Genomic DNA, 17,607 nt, shown 5'->3' with positions numbered 1-17,607 from the left:
TTCATATATTGCTGGTGGAAATGTAAAATGGTGCAACCAGTTTGGAAAAGTTTGGCCGTTTCTTTGAAAATTAAACACACATTTGCCATACAAGCCAGTAAACCACTTCTAGATATTTCCCCAAATGAAATGAAAGCATGTGTCATATCAACACAAAGATCTGTACATGAATGTTCATAGCAGCGTTACTCATAATAGCCTCAAACTGGAAGCAACACAAATAACCATCAACAGGTGAATGGATAAACAAATTATGGCAAATCCATATAATGAGAAAGAACGTACTACTGACAGAGTCAACATGAATGAATCTCAAAAATATCTGTGAAAGTCAGATACAAAAGAACGCAATACTGTTTGATACCATGTATATGAAACTCTAGAAAGGACAAAATCTATAATGACAAAAAGAAGATTAGTGGTTGCCAGGGGTCCGGGTAGAGAAGGAGACTGACTGCAAAGGGGCCTAAGGGAACTTTTGGGGTAATGGAAATGTTTTAGATCTTGATTGTGATGGTGGTTTATATGAGAGCATAAATTTGTCAGACCTCATAAAAAAACAAACTCTTAAGATGGATGTCTTTTGGGACTTCCTTGGTGGCGCAGTGGTTAAGAATCTGCCTGTCAATGCAGGGGACACGGGTTCAATCCCTGATCCAGGAAGATTCCACATGCTGTGGAGCAACTAAGCCCATGCGCCATTAACGACTGAGCCTGTGCTCTAGAGCCCACGAGCCACAACTACTGAGCCCACGTGCTGCAACTATTGAAGCCCGTGCGCCTAGAACCTGTGCTCCGCAACAAAGAAAAGCCACCACAATGAGCAGCCGGTGCACCGCAACAAAGAGTAGCCCCCGCTCACCGCAACTAGAGAAAGCCCGCACGCAGCAATGAATACCCAACGCAGCCAAAAATAAATCAATTTTTTTTTAAAAATGGATGTCTTTTACAGATGTAAATTATATCTCAATAAACTTCATTTTTTAAAAAAAACAAAAGAATATCTAAACATTACCAGGCATTTAAGGAATCCAGCAACAGGAAAAACAAAAAAAATAAAAACAAAATGCTGACTAAAACAGAGTTAATATGGAGAATTTTTTTCAAAATTTAGAGCAATTCAAGAACATATTACACCCATAAAATGGATGCTTAAAAAAAAAACAAGCAGAGAACAACAACAAAAAAGATGGTGTGAGGTTAAAAATATAACCACAAAAAATATATATATATATAACCACAAATAATGTAAAGTCAATGGATGTTTAGAAAATAATATAGAAGATTTCTTTAGAATAGAGCAAAGCAAAACCAAAAAAAATAGAATAATTAGAAAATAGAGGAAAAGAAGGTAAGAGACACAGAGGTCAATCTGTAAGACTGACCTTTAAGAGACTTAGAGGTCCCAACTGAAAGATAGCATCTGACTAACAGGAGAAACTCAGAAAGAAATAACAGGACAAAAAGAGAAAGAAGTAATTTTTAAAAATAAAATAAATACGCACATAGAAAGATCCCAAGGAATGCCCAGCAAGTTGAACTTAAAAAAGCACCATGCCTAGTCACATATTTCTGAAGAACACAGCCTAGCAGCTTCCAGACAAAAAAATTCACTAAAAACTAATTAGAAAATCATATTGGTAGATGATTTCTCATTGGCAACACTGAATACAGAGAAAGCAATGTTCTGTGGCAAAATTTTTCATCCTAGATTTCTAAAAACAGTCAAGTAATAATCTAATGAGAGGTTCAACAAAGATGTTTCCAAATAGGTGAGGATTCAGAAAGTCTACCTCCCATAAACAATTTCTTAGGAAGTTACTCACAAATGTACACTAGCAAAAGGGTGTGAATCACTAGAGGAAGAGACAGGATGCAGGAATGAGTGGCTCAAAGTCAGAGGAGTAGTGAAAAAAAGTCCCAGGAAGACAACTGTTCATCAAGCCTGTAAATAACCAACCCAAAGTAAACCAAAACTTCAGAGAAACTTCAGGAAATGGGGCAATTCAACAGAAACAGACGGTATGATGAAGTATTTGAAAAGAAAAAGTTTAGGCTGTGATAAAGGCAAGCAGTACAAGAAAAACAGAAAGGCAACTATAAACTCCAGGAAAAACAAAGCAACACAAAAAAGTCATGGTTTGAAAAAGCAGTACACTAAAATAGGGTGTAATTTTTTTAAAGTGATGCAGAATAAGAGAAGAGAATCCAGATGTCTTTATTTAAGAAAGAAGGACTCCTTCAGCCTCATAGGGTTATAACATTGAACCTACACTGTGGTTACAAAACAGAATGCAAATGTTTAACAACTCTAGCAAAGTAGCTGATAGAAGCTGTGATGTTAAAGGGAGTTACAAAGGTAGAGGAAAGGTTAGGGAAATAAAAAATTCTTCTCTTACTAAATGCTGGATCAAGAGATACTTTCAAAAGAGAAAGAACAAAAAAATGATGTTTAAGGATATTATTTTAAATCATTATAAAAAATAAAAATATCCCTATATAACAAAACAGGGAGATAAACAGGGAGTAGTACTGATGAGCTAAATCTTCATCTTTTGGAGTAGGAAGTCAATAGTTATTATCTGAAGTTTAGATATCAAGAAATAGAGCATAGCGGGCTTCCCTGGTGGCGCAATAGTTGAGAGTCCGCCTGCCGATGCAGAGGACACGGGTTCGTGCCCCGGTCCGGGAAAATCCCACATGCCGCGGAGCGGCTGGGCCCGTGAGCCATGGCCGCTGAGCCTGCGCATCCGGAACCTGTGTTCCGCAGCGGGAGAGGCCACAACAGTGAGAGGCCCGCGTACCGCCAAAAAAAAAAAAAAGAAGAAAAAGAAATAGAGCATAACATATTATCTAGATTTACGGGCAAAGGAACTATCAGAAGCACCAAAAATAGAGTTAAAAGGAGTTGTATCTGAGTACTGGGAATAGGGATAGGTGGGACAGGAACCTTGCTTTTTTATCACATACTCTTCTACACTAATCACCAAGCGCGAATGTCATGATTACCAAAAAAAGGGAGGGCACAAATTCTTTAACATTTTCTAATAAGAGACGGTATATGTCCCATCCCCTTGAATCTGTGGGGCTTTGAACTCACTTTTAACCAGCAGAACATGGCAAAAGTAACACTGCCTGTTCCTAAGGACACTGAGTGGCTTTTGGAGCCATCAGTCTTCATGTAAGTCCAATTACTCTGCAGCCTGGATGCTGAGAGGAAGCCCAGGACACATGGAGCGGCAAGGTGTAGGTGCTTTGATCCACAGCCCCAGCTCAGGTCCTAGCCTACATCAACCAGCTTGCATGAACACCAGACTTGAGAATGAAGACATCATCTCAAGATGAATCAAACCCTCAGCTGCTGTGTCGACGCCAGCTGAAGCCTCAGACATCAGAAAGATAAACCATTCTCACTGTGCTCTGTTCCCCAGCCACTGAATCCTTGAACATAAGAAAATGGTTGTTTTAAGCCCCTAAATTCTGGGGTAATTTACTACAGAGCAATATTTATCAGAACAATTTCTTTAACAGAAAATGTAATCACTTTAAATAAAAAACGACAAACGACTCCCTTGGTATTCTACTTTAGTAACAACTCCTTGCAACATACCTGACAATCGACTGGGACCACCAGAGATTTTCACCCTATTCTATCTTTTCCTATTCTATTCCATTCCATTCTTCCCTTTTTTCCTTCCTCTTTCACTTTTTTCTCCTTTTCTTTCCATTATTATTATTAGTAGTAGTAGTCATAACTAAGTAATGTCAGACCCCTTAGATGATGATAATCAACTGATCTAAGCAGAAAAGAAAGGTGCTTGGAATGGCAGCACCAAATAGGAGTACTGGGACAAGGTTCATGATGGGACTAGCCACTCGTAAGGACAGCTACAGACGCTTATACAACGACTTTACAACTTATGTCAAACTCTTTAAGAGAATGTATGTCAATCCTTTTTATAACATTTCACAACCCAGAGAATCTGAAACTATGTCTTAAAATTCCCACCAAAACATCTAAGTCAATTCTGCCGCAAATGATACAACCATATAAAATGCCAGTTAATATTGTTTATATAAAATTATGTTCATAATTGAATGAAAACATCAGTAGAAGAATTAGTTCAGAGAGGATATATCTTAGTGTCCAGTCTACTTGCTAATCAGTAAATTATTAAATAACTCCTAATCGCTAAGTCATAATCCAATTTATTACTATAATTATTAGAGACTACATAATCCTAGAGTTTTAAATGCAATACTAATGAGTGAATAGAAAAATAACATATGTGCTGAATTTTGGTGTTAATATACACTTTTACTCTCATAAAACTTGTGTAAAAGAGTAATCTTTGCTCCCAGTTTAATTATTCAGTAAGTCACTCAACAGATATTTATGTGCCAGGCACTGTTCTAGATATTGAGGATAAAAGCACTGAACAAAATGGACAAAACTTCCTGCTCTCATGGAGCTTATTAGAACATTTCTAATGGGTAACTAACATTCTATATTAATTCATGCATTACTTCAACATATTTGAGTGCGAGGCACAATGGACAATGTAAAGATGGCTAAAATAAGGCTCCCAAGAAAAAGCAATCAGACAACTATGACATTTTTATCATTATGGAATTAAAAGAATGATAGTCTGAGTTTACTTATTCAACAAGCACTGGCTGTGGTCTTTCCAAACGTGCCAGAATTTTCATCTACTTTCAGATCACTAGGTTTCAAATTTTGAAGTCTAAGAAAATTCAGATTTACGTAAGCAATGCCAGGTTCTGTCACTGTTTTACATCTTCACCATACACTATCTCTCACCTCTACCCCAACTTAGCTCATCTTCTGCCACATTCTTCCCTCCTTTTAATGAGCATGTGGTCCTTTCAGTTCATAAGATACATCTCTTGACCATTCTCTACTGGCCTAATGATGGTTTCACCTCTCAATTTTATTTCATCAACTAAAGTGGGGGAAAAAAAAAACTATACCGTTTTTCATAAACAAAGATGCGACTCTTGACTCATCTCAAAAATCCTGTTTTTCTAGGATCAGGAATTGGTACCACCGATTCAACCATGCTTTTGTATAGTTCTCCTGGAAACCAATCCCATCCCTCTGAGTCAATCTTTTTCTCTTTGCAAAACTAACTGGTTTAGTTGAGGACCCAACTGGCATCATCAACCCTAAGTTCTAGTCTAATGAACTCTTGGTTAGCTAAATTACCACTGATTAAACTTCACGGGCTTCAAATAATTTGTAATGACTAAAAGGATGTCGCAACTCTTTTTTGTGTCTTAATATGTAAGAAGTGTGTTATTTCAAAGAAGGGATGCTGTCCTAGTTCTTTAAGGGGACTTCCATAATTTAAATACACTTCATTCATGATCAACAACAACAGTCCATTCTAGCCCAATCTCTAAATCTATCTCTTGCTTTCTTATGGCTCAACAAGAAAACATCCCATTTTTACCCAAGGCTATTTAATAACTTCTTTAGGTGATTCTACACAGTTGGAACATAGATGACATCATCTAAAACTCTCAGCTTGAAACTACTCAGATAGTTTCTTGATTTCCACCAGAAGGTTTTAAAATGTACTGGTCAGAGACAATAACCTAAAATTTTAAATGCAAAGACGTCTTTTGTTTTTCTTGTTCTGCTGCTGAACAGGGTTAAGTGTTAACGTTCCCAACTTTACACTTTTATACCTTCTAAAAGGAAAACATTTTAGGAAAAGTAAATGTTTTATACTAATCATTAGGAATACCTAACACAGAAAATTTTGAGATTACTTAGCAATCAAAGGAAACAAAATAAAAAATATATTTCACTAGAGATTACTGCCCCTGAAAGAGAACTGCTTCCTTTCTGTGGACAGGTCTTAATGACTTAAACACAGAATATATGAAAGGAAATTTGAAATGTCATAAGGCAGTCATGCCATAAGAGCCTCAGAAAACAAACAAGCAGCAATTCCAATGTGTAACCTCAAAAGGAATAATTGTTTGAGATTTTGAAATTAAAAAAGAGAGGGAGAAAGAACGAACAAAGAATTCAACTCCTCTTTGAGTTAATTTGAATAGTGAAATAAAAAAGAAATCATCAAACTCCCAACAATTTTGACAATCTGTTCTCAGGAGTGCTATGTCCTCAGACTTGCCCACAATAAATCCATTAGTGAATAGGATACAGTATTGGGTAAAGGCGACACAAATTACCAATACATAGATTAAAGATTGTACTTTACTATAATTACTATAAATCCAATACTTTTCAGAAATACCTAGTTCCATTCATACTTTCACATTGTGTGTGTGTGTGGGGGGGGGATGAAAGCACTACCAATCAGCAATACAGATATCTGTGTACATGTCAGTTTCCTCCACAAAATTATAAACTACTCAAGGGCAGAATTTGTTTTGTTAATATCTTATATTTGTGTAATATTTGACCTTCATAGACATAATTCCATTTGATCATAGTAACTCTCAGGTCAAAAGAGTTGTAATAATTTCTATTTTATTGTGGGAAACTCCAGGTCACTCAGCTAATAGACAGAGGAGTCAGAATAGAATCAATTATTCTCTTAGTCCCTGACTGGGAACATATTTTAAACTTATTACAATGGAAAATTTCAAATATATACAAATGAGGAGAGAATAGTATAAAGAACTTCCACAGCTTCAACAATGTTCAGCTTGTTTCAGCTCTACCCCATTTTGAAACAAATTTCAGAGTTAATACCATTTTGGGGGTAAACATTTCAAGATGTAGGTAGTTTCTGTAATCACTGTCAATCAAGTTTAACAAAATGCTTAATACGGCAGATAATCAATAAATACTTGTTGAAAGCTATAGATCTTACATATGCTTTCAGACATTATTACCCAATTCTGACTAAAAAAAAATCAATTCTGAAATCCTAGATGGCATGTACTCATTCATTCATTCACAGATATTTATTCTGGGCTACAAGATGCTGGCCACCACGCTAAGTGCTTGGGATACAGCAAGGAACAAGAAAACAAGGGTTTTTCCAGTACAGAAAGCCAAATTAGTGGGGAAAAAAAGTAAAAGAATTCAAGCAATTGATTAAAGTGTATCCAGAATACCCTACATTCTTACACTTAAAAATGTGCAAACCGTTTTCAACTTTTACTGAATGTGTGCACATTTCCTAATGTTAATGTCTTCTCTACAGTATATAAATTAAGTCCAAGACTGTACAGTTAACTATGGGAATTACTTAAATTTTAAAACTCACTTTAAGAAAAACTATAAAGATTGGAATAAAACAAAAATGAAACTTTCTCTTTTCAGTATTTATTATCCCCAGGAAACCAAGTAAGCATAACCCAATATACAGATCCATTTTCCCTCTTTATTTGACACTCCTTAGTATTAACATTCATGTGATGGAAACAATCCACGTGGTGCCTTACTTAGTAACTGGACGTCCTTTCCATTATTTCATTCACTTGTTCATTTATTTCCACTGGATGTAGAATGTAAACAGACATGACCCAAAACACATTCCCTGCCTCAAGGAGCTCACAGCTGGGCTGTGGAAAATGGTGGGTGGGGGGGAAGATTAATATTATATCTTAAATAACAGACATAATAATATTAAAGAGCAGACATATACTAAGTGCCATAAGGGAGGGCCAAAGTTGTCAGGGTTCAAAGGAAACAGAAATTTTATCCAAATGAAGGTACTAAGGAGTACGCCACACACACAAAAAGGTGGCATTAGAGCTTGGTTCTGACGGATGCTTCAACAGGTGGAAAGAGTGGTACAGGGAGGAACACTGTGTACACATTCTGAGATCAGCCCCAACTAAAGTCGAAGAGGTGATGGCAAGGAGCATATATATGTAGGGGAAATGGATTAGTCAGTCGGACTGTAGGATACATGCAGCAAACGCACACGAAGAACACAAGGAAATCCGATCAAAGTTGAAGCTAGTACTAAAGACGAAAAAATGGACAGTCACAGGGAAAATTTAAAATATCAATAAGTATTTGAATGCTCTTATTATATAGCCTTGGTATACAGATACTGTACAGTTAATACCAATAATCTCCCAGTGTTAGGCGGAGATACCTACTAATGCTATATGCAACTCTAAAAGGATGAAAAGTTCTCATCTAAGGGGTCTATAATTTAATTTATTCTACATCATTCATTCAGGAAACATATTGGGCAACTAACAGTATGGACACTGTTATTTAGGAATATAAAAGCTACACACAATCCTTGTTTTCAAGTCAGCAAACATAAAATCATTAAACAAAATATTTTTCTATCCCAAGGGAATGTTTTCTAATATGCAGTGACCATTAGTCATCCTGTTCTGTTAACACTGGATATAAACCTGCGTTTGAACCTTAGTTATCCTCAGTTTGTATCTACAATGCATATAACTAAGGAATAAAATAGCCCACTAAAAATAAGACAATTCTTTTATGCATTTACAAAACAATTCCTACACAGGCCAAAGGGGGTTGGTTTAGGTTAAACCTAAGACCCTCTTCAAAGAAAAAATTCTTATACTGTGATTCTAACTCTACTGAACTAAAATCCTTTAGGAAGGGTAAATAGGAATCAATAATTAAAATGCCTACTTAAATGACAAAGTCAGTTATTGTCCAAATTTAGGTAAACTACTAAGTGTTTAATAATGATTCCATCCCAAATAGACTTCCAGGCTACTACTGCACACTCACACAGATTCCTGCCACATGCCTTAAGATGCCTTCATTTCACCTCAGTGGAGAGCAGTTACATGTGCAGCTGGTAAAACAAAATCAAGTATGGTAGCACACTGGTGACATTCAAAACAACTGCCCAGTGGCTCTTATAAAACTCCTTCCTCTGACTGCTCACCTGCCTGTCCCAGTAGACTTAGCATCTACAGAACACCACTCAAATGGTAACCTTTATGTAGGCAGGCTTGTTACCAACCACCTGTGTCCATTTTCAGTGCTACCTCCTGGCCCTTGAACATAGCCCAACATTACCAATACTACCTTCTTCTACTGCCACTCCTCCTGCACCCAGATTTCATCCCTGCTATGTTCTACCACAGCAGGAAGCTCACAATTAATTTCTTTCCTAAGAAGACTGAGAAGCTTATCTGAACTTCATAAGAAATAGAAATCATGTTACTAGTTCTTCAAGAAGCATGGGTAAAACATATTTGCTTAGGTGTCTAGAGGTTGTTATGCTACCTAATTTTCAAGTATTATGGTATTTATTTCACTAAATGGGTATTAGATGCCAGAGCCGCATTATGTAATAGCTCATTCATATGACGAGTTCCAAGCATTTAGATGTTTTAACTATTCTGTCTAAAATGAATTCAATATTATTACTTAATTATTTAACTACATTATTTACCCATATTATTATTTAACTCCAGCTATTTAAATAATCATAGTTATTACCCAACTTCCTTAAAAGCAGAATTTAATGGATAATCATCACACTTTTTACAGATTTACTTCAGTAAGGCATACTGCAGAATTCAGGAATTTCCTGAGTTGATATGTCATTTATTCCTGGCAAACTATCACCTTTGTCTACATATAGCTCATATTTTCCGAACTAGAAATGTACCCACTTGAGTTAACTTCTTCCACCAAACAAAAAGAATTATTTTAAAATTGCTACTCAGATTTTAGAGAAAGTCAATGACTTTAAAATGGCATGACAGACAAGCTGCCTGATCTCTGGCCTTTAGGTTCTTTATCTATAATATAAAAGGGTTGAAAGACTTCCAAAGTATCTTTCAACCCTAATATTCATGAGTTTCCAACGACACAGTGTGAGTACTGGATGTTTTGTTCTTAAAAAACATTCCTAGAAAATCATCAATAGTGAGGCATATTTTTTTAAGGGTAATTTACTTTTAACAAGGAGTCTATTTTCATAGATATCCATTTACCCTTGTCTTAAACATAAGAAAATACACCAAAAGATATTCACATTTATACAAGTTTCCCTTTTAGAAGCCATTTTCTCTTTGATAGAGAACTTCTAGTAATTCCACGGTGATAATAGTTGTGTAAAAAGGATACAGTGCAGGGCTTCCCTGGTGGCGCAGTGGTTGAGAGTCCGCCTGCCGATGCAGGGGATACGGGTTCGTGCCCCAGTCTGGGAAGAACCCACATGCCGCGGAGCGGCTGGGCCCATGAGCCATGGCCGCTGAGCCTGCGCGTCCGGAGGCTGTGCTCCACAACGGGAGAGGGGAGAGGCCACAACAGTGAGAGGCCCGTGTACAGCAAAAAAAAAAAAAAAAGGATACAGTGCAATCAATGGCAACAATTCAGCACTACCAAGTTCTGCAGGAACAAGGAATGGGCAGAACATCATTGTGAAAATGTGTATTTACTAAATAAGCTCAATAAATTGGGACCTTCTCAGGAACTGTTAGAGAATGAAAGACCAAACATACTTTTCACATACTGACATTTAAAAAGGCAATTTAAACTCCTGCTTTTCCTGCCTTCACTGAGACAAGCCCTAATAAACATATTATTCACCTACAAAACAACACTTTTATTCAGGATTCCCATGAACTAACCCACCTGAGGTTATGACCTAATAATCATTGAGCTGCACGCATTTTTCTGGCGTTTTTAAGCAGTAATTAAATATGCTAATAATCATAACTTAACATATTTAGACACAAGTTTACTCACTGAAATACCATGAGTTTTAGTTTCATGGACCAGCACTTGAATTTGAATTACCTTTACTGCTACACTAAAAAATTTAATCCCTGGAGACAACACTGACAGCACTTACCAGGACTTTGTAGTGACATGATACTATCATGTACGGGGTTTTGGTGATCATCTTACTTCTTCAAACACAGGGGAATTACTTGGGAGGAGTAGCCAGGTATGATTTACCCAAGTATCTTTCCCAGCACCTAACCCCACGTTTTTTAAACAGTAGGTCCTTTCCTAAATCCCTGTTGAGTAAGTGGAGTTCAAATGTTCGTATCTATTAATTACATGTCAACGTCTTCTTATACAGATCTCTTTGTATGTGCCTAAAGTGAAATTTAATCCCCCAAAAGCATTTGATTCTGATTAGTGTTTTAGTTATCTAACTATTCAATCAGCAAATTCAGGGTAACCAAATTACCACAAATATTAGTTGCTCTGAAAAAAATGGTTAGCTTAAATATAGCAAAACAAGCCAATGGAAATAAAGAGAACTGAATTTTTAAAAAGATAAAAGAACTGCTCATCCCATTACAAGGTTAAGTTCTGTAAATGTAGAGACTTTTTTTGACTTGTTCACTGATGTATCCCCAGCTTCCAGCACTATCTGGCAAATACTGGGCCCTCAGTAAATATTTGATGAATGAACAGATTGCTGATAAAACATATTATTTTATCTACTATATATATTTAGTTCAGAATGTAAAATAGGATTCGTTTGTGGAGTGCAGAAGCTCTAATGTAAGCTGATACTGAAGTGTGATTCTGGCAAAGTCTCCAGGATTTGGGATTACCAACTGCAAAATACAAGTAAGTCTACATCCCAGACACTGACTGGCTGATCGAGCCTGGGCCTGGGATATATCAAGCACAGGTAAGCAAGAATTTCAAGTTATCATCCCTGTGCATGCAGGCAGTACCAGTGCCAGCAATAACAAGACAGTTTTTCTGGCAAATCCATCGAAATTAAATCTTAAACTTTTGAAAAATGAATATGTTTATTATGCTCCTTCAAGCTTAGAAGCTTAACTATCTGTGGGAGGTGCCTATGATCATGATCAATTACTTGTGACTTGAAGGCACTTATTAAGGCGTCTGCCCTTTTAAGAAACCTTTAAAGAACCAGCCATAGGACTGTAAAACGGATCCTGCGGGACAACAATAAATCACAGGTTTGGGGGCCCAACTTTGACAACTCTCCCTTGGAAGGAAAGAATTTGTTGTCACCTGTGCTTGACTTCCTGATCCTGCCTGAACAAATATCAGCATCCTCTAAAATCTGAATTCCTAGTCTAGCTAAGACTAGGGGGCCAGTAATTGCCCCAAGGCAGAAGTGGAAGAGAAGAAACAGGAAGGAAACAAAACGGAATGGAGATCTGCAGCTCGTGAGGATGACATCATCAATAATTTTCTGAAGTGTCACTGAATTTCATGGCATTTGACTGATGGTCTCTTCTGACAAACTACAGTCTCATTATATTCAAGGAGCTTCTTGGTTCCAGAGCCTGTAATGTCTGGGCTTGAGTATGACTTGTTCTACAGGAAAGGTCAGGTGAACTGAGGCCTTACTGGGAACTTTCTCCATGGCAAGGGCCATGCTAACCTGCCTGAACACAAATAATACGTGGACATTTGAAGCATTCTTAAATTTACGAAGTGTTTTCATATACACTATCTCAGTTTCTCCTCACAATTCTTAAGAGGTAGATGTCATCATCACCACTTAACATGTGACATAGTTTTAGAAAATGATGCCTTTGTCTTCAACTTGTAAGTATAGTCTCCTAAAAATTCTCAGTATAGAATCCAAGACATGGGTTAGTTAGAAATCTGTAAAGACATGCCAACCTCAAGAGAATAAATCAAGAGAATAAGATGGATTAGCCAAAATCTACCAGCACAATGACAAAAACCACCTTCCTTTGTCACAAGAATAAATTGTGTTTTTTAAAGGATGTTACACCGGGGTGCCTCTGTAACACTGCTACAATTGGAAGAACATGATTTTATTTATATACATGATAATCATCCTTAACTGGACACTATCCAAAGGTAACAGACAAAATAAAACAAGAACTTTGGACCTACAATTCTAGTGGTGGAATTCACCCTTTGGGAAGTGTCTAGGTGATTCCACTAGGAAGATAACTAAGTTACAGGGGACAAAATGTACCCTTAACTTTTCTCTCCAATATCACAAAAGACTCCCCAAAAGGGTTTTTGTTGTTTTTCCACAAAGAAAACACACACACAAAAGGTTACCTATTGCTTTTATTTATAATCCCATCTTCCTAAAACACTGATTCCCTCAGTCTCATTATCTTTTGTCCCTCTCTTCTTTACTGGCTAAAATAGAGGTATATTAGGGTCCTGTCATTATAGCCATTTACTACTTTATTTAGGTATTTATGATTCTTTGCTGCCTTCTAGCCTGAGTCTGACTGTGTCAGGAACAAAGCACAACACAAATCATCCAACCTGGGATAAGAGGAGACAAGCTGAAACCTCCCAGGAAGATTCTGTAGATACCTGGGCTCCCTGAAACTACAGAGGGCTTGGTATTTCAAAGGTCAGCCTTGGGTCTCTCCACTTTGATGACTAATGTTAAACTGTTTGACCTTTTTACAAAAATATTTAGCTGTGCTTATTTACAAAATTTCATCCACAGCACACATACAGTAGTAGACACATATTTGTTGAACAGAACCCCTAGACGGATGAGAAGACAGGAAGAAGACCTCAAGACCTCCTTTTTGGAACATACTATCTTAGGAGTTGAGAAAGGTGAAATCACACCCTGATTTGTAGAAGTTTCTGGGCATTCCTTTTCAGCTTAAAACTATGCACCTCTGTTTTAAAAAGAAAAGGATGACACACCACACAATGTCAAACACACAATGGGGAAATTCCAGGATCACTAAGAAAACATCATTATCTTAAGTGACACACACTTTGGTTTAATACTGGTTACCACACAAGAGAGGCTATAAGTACTGGTGCCTCCTCACCCACCAGCACAACCCACCCAGGAAAAGAAAGGGCAGGACCTTTAGAATATAAAGATTCCACAACCTGGACTCACATCTGGCCCTTTGGAGAAGGAGTCTAAGGACTATGCTGGCCCAGAGACATAAAGTAATGCAAACAGGTAACATTTTGGGAAGAAATTTTTTAAATGACACAAACTGGGCATCAGCACTGAAGTCCTCAGACCATCAGAAATCCTTATTATTATGCAACGTTAATAAAAAGAAACTGTGTGACTGGCAAAACTATTCTTAAAAGTTTCTGTACTTTTAAACCTTATTTCTACTAGGCCCCGACAATAAAGCTTTCTTTCTACTAATTATCACCATATCCTCAGACCTCTCACTCATTCTCTCAAAAATTCCCCCAATGGCCATGGAAACCATGCTGGGGCTGGAGGGGTGCGTCTCAGGTTGGCCTGTTCTGTCCCTAAAAGAAGCCCATCTTTCTGGATGCCTTTCAGGGTGGGCAGGGAGAAAACACTTAGAACTTGCACAGCGGCAAGGAGGCCTGCGCAGGTCACATTTTATGACTTGTCTTTCTGTTCGCTGTCTGGCAAGGTCACCGGCTCTGGCTCGTGCCTCTGTGGACAAAACTTACTCTCACTCCGTAAGGTCAACGGGTCGCGCCGGGCCTCCCTAGCCGCCCCCCTGCCCCTCAATCTTCGTGGGCCCCAGGATCCCAGTCCCGGCCCTCCCACGGCGCGCGGCCCCAGACGGCGCGGGCGCCGCTCCACCGCTCACCTGACCACGTTGGGGTGCTCGAAGGTCTCCAGGTGCCTCAGCACCGCCACCTCGCGGATGGTAGAGAGCGGCATGCCCTCCTCGCCGGTCTGCACTCGCACGCGCTTCAGCGCCACGAAACGGCCTCCGTTCTTCAGGTCCCGGGCCTTGAACACCTTCCCATAGGCGCCCTCCCCGATCTCCGCCACGCATTCGTACTGCTGGTCTGCACGGCTCAGGCCGTCCTTCTCCATGCCGCCCGGACGCCGCCCGGCACGGCGCCGCTGGGGCGGGCGGGGGGCGCGCTCGGCTCGCTCGTGGCCGCTGCTCGCCTCCTCCCGGACCCCACGGCCCGCTCCCTCGCGCCCTAGAGCTCGATCTCGCTCTCTCTCACCCCGCCGACTACCGCGGTCCGGCGCTCGGACTCTCGCGGCCACCGGGGCTGGATGGAGCGACCTCCCCGCGGGCGGGCACAACCCTGGTGCCGCCGCTGCGAAACTCCGCCTGCCGAGTCGCCGAGGAGCAAGCCGATCCCTCCTCTTCCCTCCCCGAAGCTCAGTCCTCTGTTCAGGCACCAAGGCGATTACATAGTCTTTGCCCGAGCGCGTCTCACTCCACAGTCCTTCCACCTAAAAGAGGAGACGGGAGGACAAGAAGAAAGTGTAATCAGACATCCCAGGCGCCTTCCTCGGGGTTCCTGTAGACACCCCTCCTCCTCCTTTACGAAGCCCCCTTCGCTACCCTCTGCGAGCTCCTGCCCTCTCCCAGGCCGCTTAATCCTTCCTGGTTCCTCCGAGAAAAGCGAAGTTACTTTTCTTTCCCTGCAGAGCTGGAGCCGTCTTCGCGCGGAGAGGTTGCAGGGGCCCCTCGGGGATGAGCGCGGGGCGCGAGACGCAGTGGAACGAGAGGGGGCGTGCCAAGCAGCCCAGAGTGTGCCGGGAGCGCGGGGGAGGGGAGGCGCCGGGCACGTCAATGTCACGGCTTAATATTTATCCTTATATCATTGTGCTGTGCTGCTACCCTCCCCGCCTGCCCAGGCCTGGAGGTGCAGGGAGAGGGGCTCCTGGGATGCCGTGGGGCGTTTCGGGGTCGTGCACAACCTGGTGTGGAGAGACCGCGGGTCCACTGGTGTGCGGCCGCAGAATGTGGGTGGGGGCTCCCAGGACCCTGTAACCCGAAGCTGGGAGTGTGCGAGAAGGGGTGGTCAGACATCTGCTCGGAAATTGCTTCCTTTCTTTCCACTTTCAGTTTTTCTACGAGGACACATTTTAAAACGACTTGCACACACAAATGGTCTTTTTAGGGTAAAGGAATCTGGATTAGAAGCGGAATTCTTCCTCCGACCTAGAGGACCTCCCTGGTGGAGACCCATCAGGTCGGGGAGGGCTGGAGCTCCCGCTCCTCGGGGGTGGGTGAGCGACAGGGCCCTGGGGGTGGGGCGGGAAGTCGCCCACGGGACCCTAAGAGTGGGAGAAAGAGGTGTTCACCGCACTTCAGCTTGTCGTCTCCTTGGAGAACAACTTCAGAAGGAAGGCAGCATAACCGTGACTCGCCTAGAAATTTTCAACCGATTGAACCTGAGCAAAACTCAGCCTCCCCTTAAAAGGGGTGGGCGAGGGGAGTAAATGCTGAGCCTCCAGGGGAAAGTGAGAAGGGGTTGCGCCCTTGAGGCCTGGACTCGCGAACTCTTCCCCACTCCCAGGGTCGTCCCCAAAGTAGGCAGCAGAGGTGGCTGCTCCATTCCCCTTTCGGCTTAAGGCCGGGTCCGAACAGCAGCCAGTGGCCCCCCAGGAGCCCCCCACACAACAAAGCGGGGTGGGTAGGGGACGACGCACTATCCCTTCCCATTCGGCTGCAATCCAGGACCCAGGGAACCTCCTCCCCACCGCCGCTTTGGCCTCGGCCGGACAGTCGCCACTACAGCCGCGTGTCCGAAATTCTCGGGGCACCTCGGAATTACCTGCCCGGCAACCGCTGGCGCGGTCGCCTTCTGCCAGGCATTATAGAAACAAAATGCGTGACCCCCACGGCTTGCGGGCGCAGGGGCCCGCAGCGAGGGCAGAGACCCTCACACTCACTCTGCTCAAAATAACTGCGCCCGCTGCCCCCGCCTGGCCCCGCACCGCCCGCCCCGGCTCTCCCCCCTCGCTCCCCGGACTGTAGGCTCCGGCGGAGAGAAACGGGAGCAGCAGTGCCTTTTCCCCCCCTCTCCTCCACTTTTTTTTTGTTGTTGTTGTTGCTTTCCCACGCTGGCTGAATGTGTCTTGACCCCATTTCAAAAAAGTTTGACATAGTGCTTCAACATTTCCGCATTCCTCCGCGACTACAAAGGCTGCAGCCGCCTCCTTCTGCTTTCTGTCTCTGCTCTCTGTCTTCACACTCAATGAAATCCTTCATGTGCCTCTCCTGAAGCCTGCCAAGCACCGCAAGGGTCGCCACCAGCGCAGCGACAAGAGGCCGCACCGGGGACCACGACTCCCGCGTGTGCGCACAAGTAGATGCGCCCACGTGCACACTGACGGGCGCGGTGCTGGGCCCGAAGGTGCTCACCCCGGGGCGTGCGTTTTAACTTCGATATTTTAAATTAGAAACGTAAACTGGGAAACTAAAGCAAGCGTGCATCCTTGCGGGGCTTCCAGCCTGGGCACTGGCCGCCTGCGTGCACTCCTCTAAGTGTGCATAACACGCCCGCAGGGGTTGCCAGCAAGAAGTCTGCGTTAACATTTATCTCTTAGTGGGTAAGGTGGAGCCCACACCGTACCTCAACGAGCTTTCGGGGGACATAAACATAAGGCACCGAAACACATTCTCCCCCATGGAATCCGCAACAGCAGTGCATTTTAAACCCTAAATGTGGATTATTATGTGAGTTTCCGAGTAGAGTTTGAGTTCCGTTTGAAGAAGCTGGATAAAAAGTGTTTGTGGGTGCGTTTGTGCTCAAGGCTATGTGTGAGCTGGCACAGGATCTCGGTGTTGGGGGTCGTCCCTCGTGTGGCGTCCTAATCTGGCGTCCTCTGGCCGGATTAGGAGAAACTCCTTTAGCTCCCCAAAACTAGCCCCCATAACTACCCCGCCTCGGTTCGTAAGGGGTTAACCAAAGCCTATTCCGAGAACCTACCG

General features: G+C 41.8%; 1 protein-coding gene across 2 annotated transcripts in view; it reads right to left on the bottom strand.

The window, feature by feature from the left end:
- The window catches only part of CDK6 (cyclin dependent kinase 6), a 229,692-nt gene extending 214,322 nt beyond the window's left edge, over positions 1-15,370 (bottom strand). Inside the window, exons 1-2 of one of the 2 annotated variants that reach the window (XM_024767027.1) lie at positions 15,299-15,370; positions 14,509-15,116 (exon numbers count right to left, since the gene is read on the bottom strand). In XM_024767027.1, the coding sequence (XP_024622795.1) occupies positions 14,509-14,741 (233 nt within the window). In that variant the 5' untranslated portion in view covers positions 14,742-15,116; positions 15,299-15,370. Of the gene's footprint in view, positions 1-14,508; positions 15,117-15,228 lie in introns of both variants that reach the window. The other variant, XM_024767026.1, reaches the window with a different exon arrangement.
- Positions 15,371-17,607: the final 2,237 nt, after the last annotated feature.

The sequence above is a fragment of the Neophocaena asiaeorientalis genome, unplaced genomic scaffold (genome assembly GCF_003031525.2).
Source record: "Neophocaena asiaeorientalis asiaeorientalis breed wild unplaced genomic scaffold, Neophocaena_asiaeorientalis_V1.1 scaffold70, whole genome shotgun sequence".
Lineage (NCBI taxonomy): Eukaryota > Metazoa > Chordata > Mammalia > Artiodactyla > Phocoenidae > Neophocaena > Neophocaena asiaeorientalis.
Note: the sequence above shows the minus strand (reverse complement) of the source record. Positions and strands in the feature narration are given on the sequence as shown.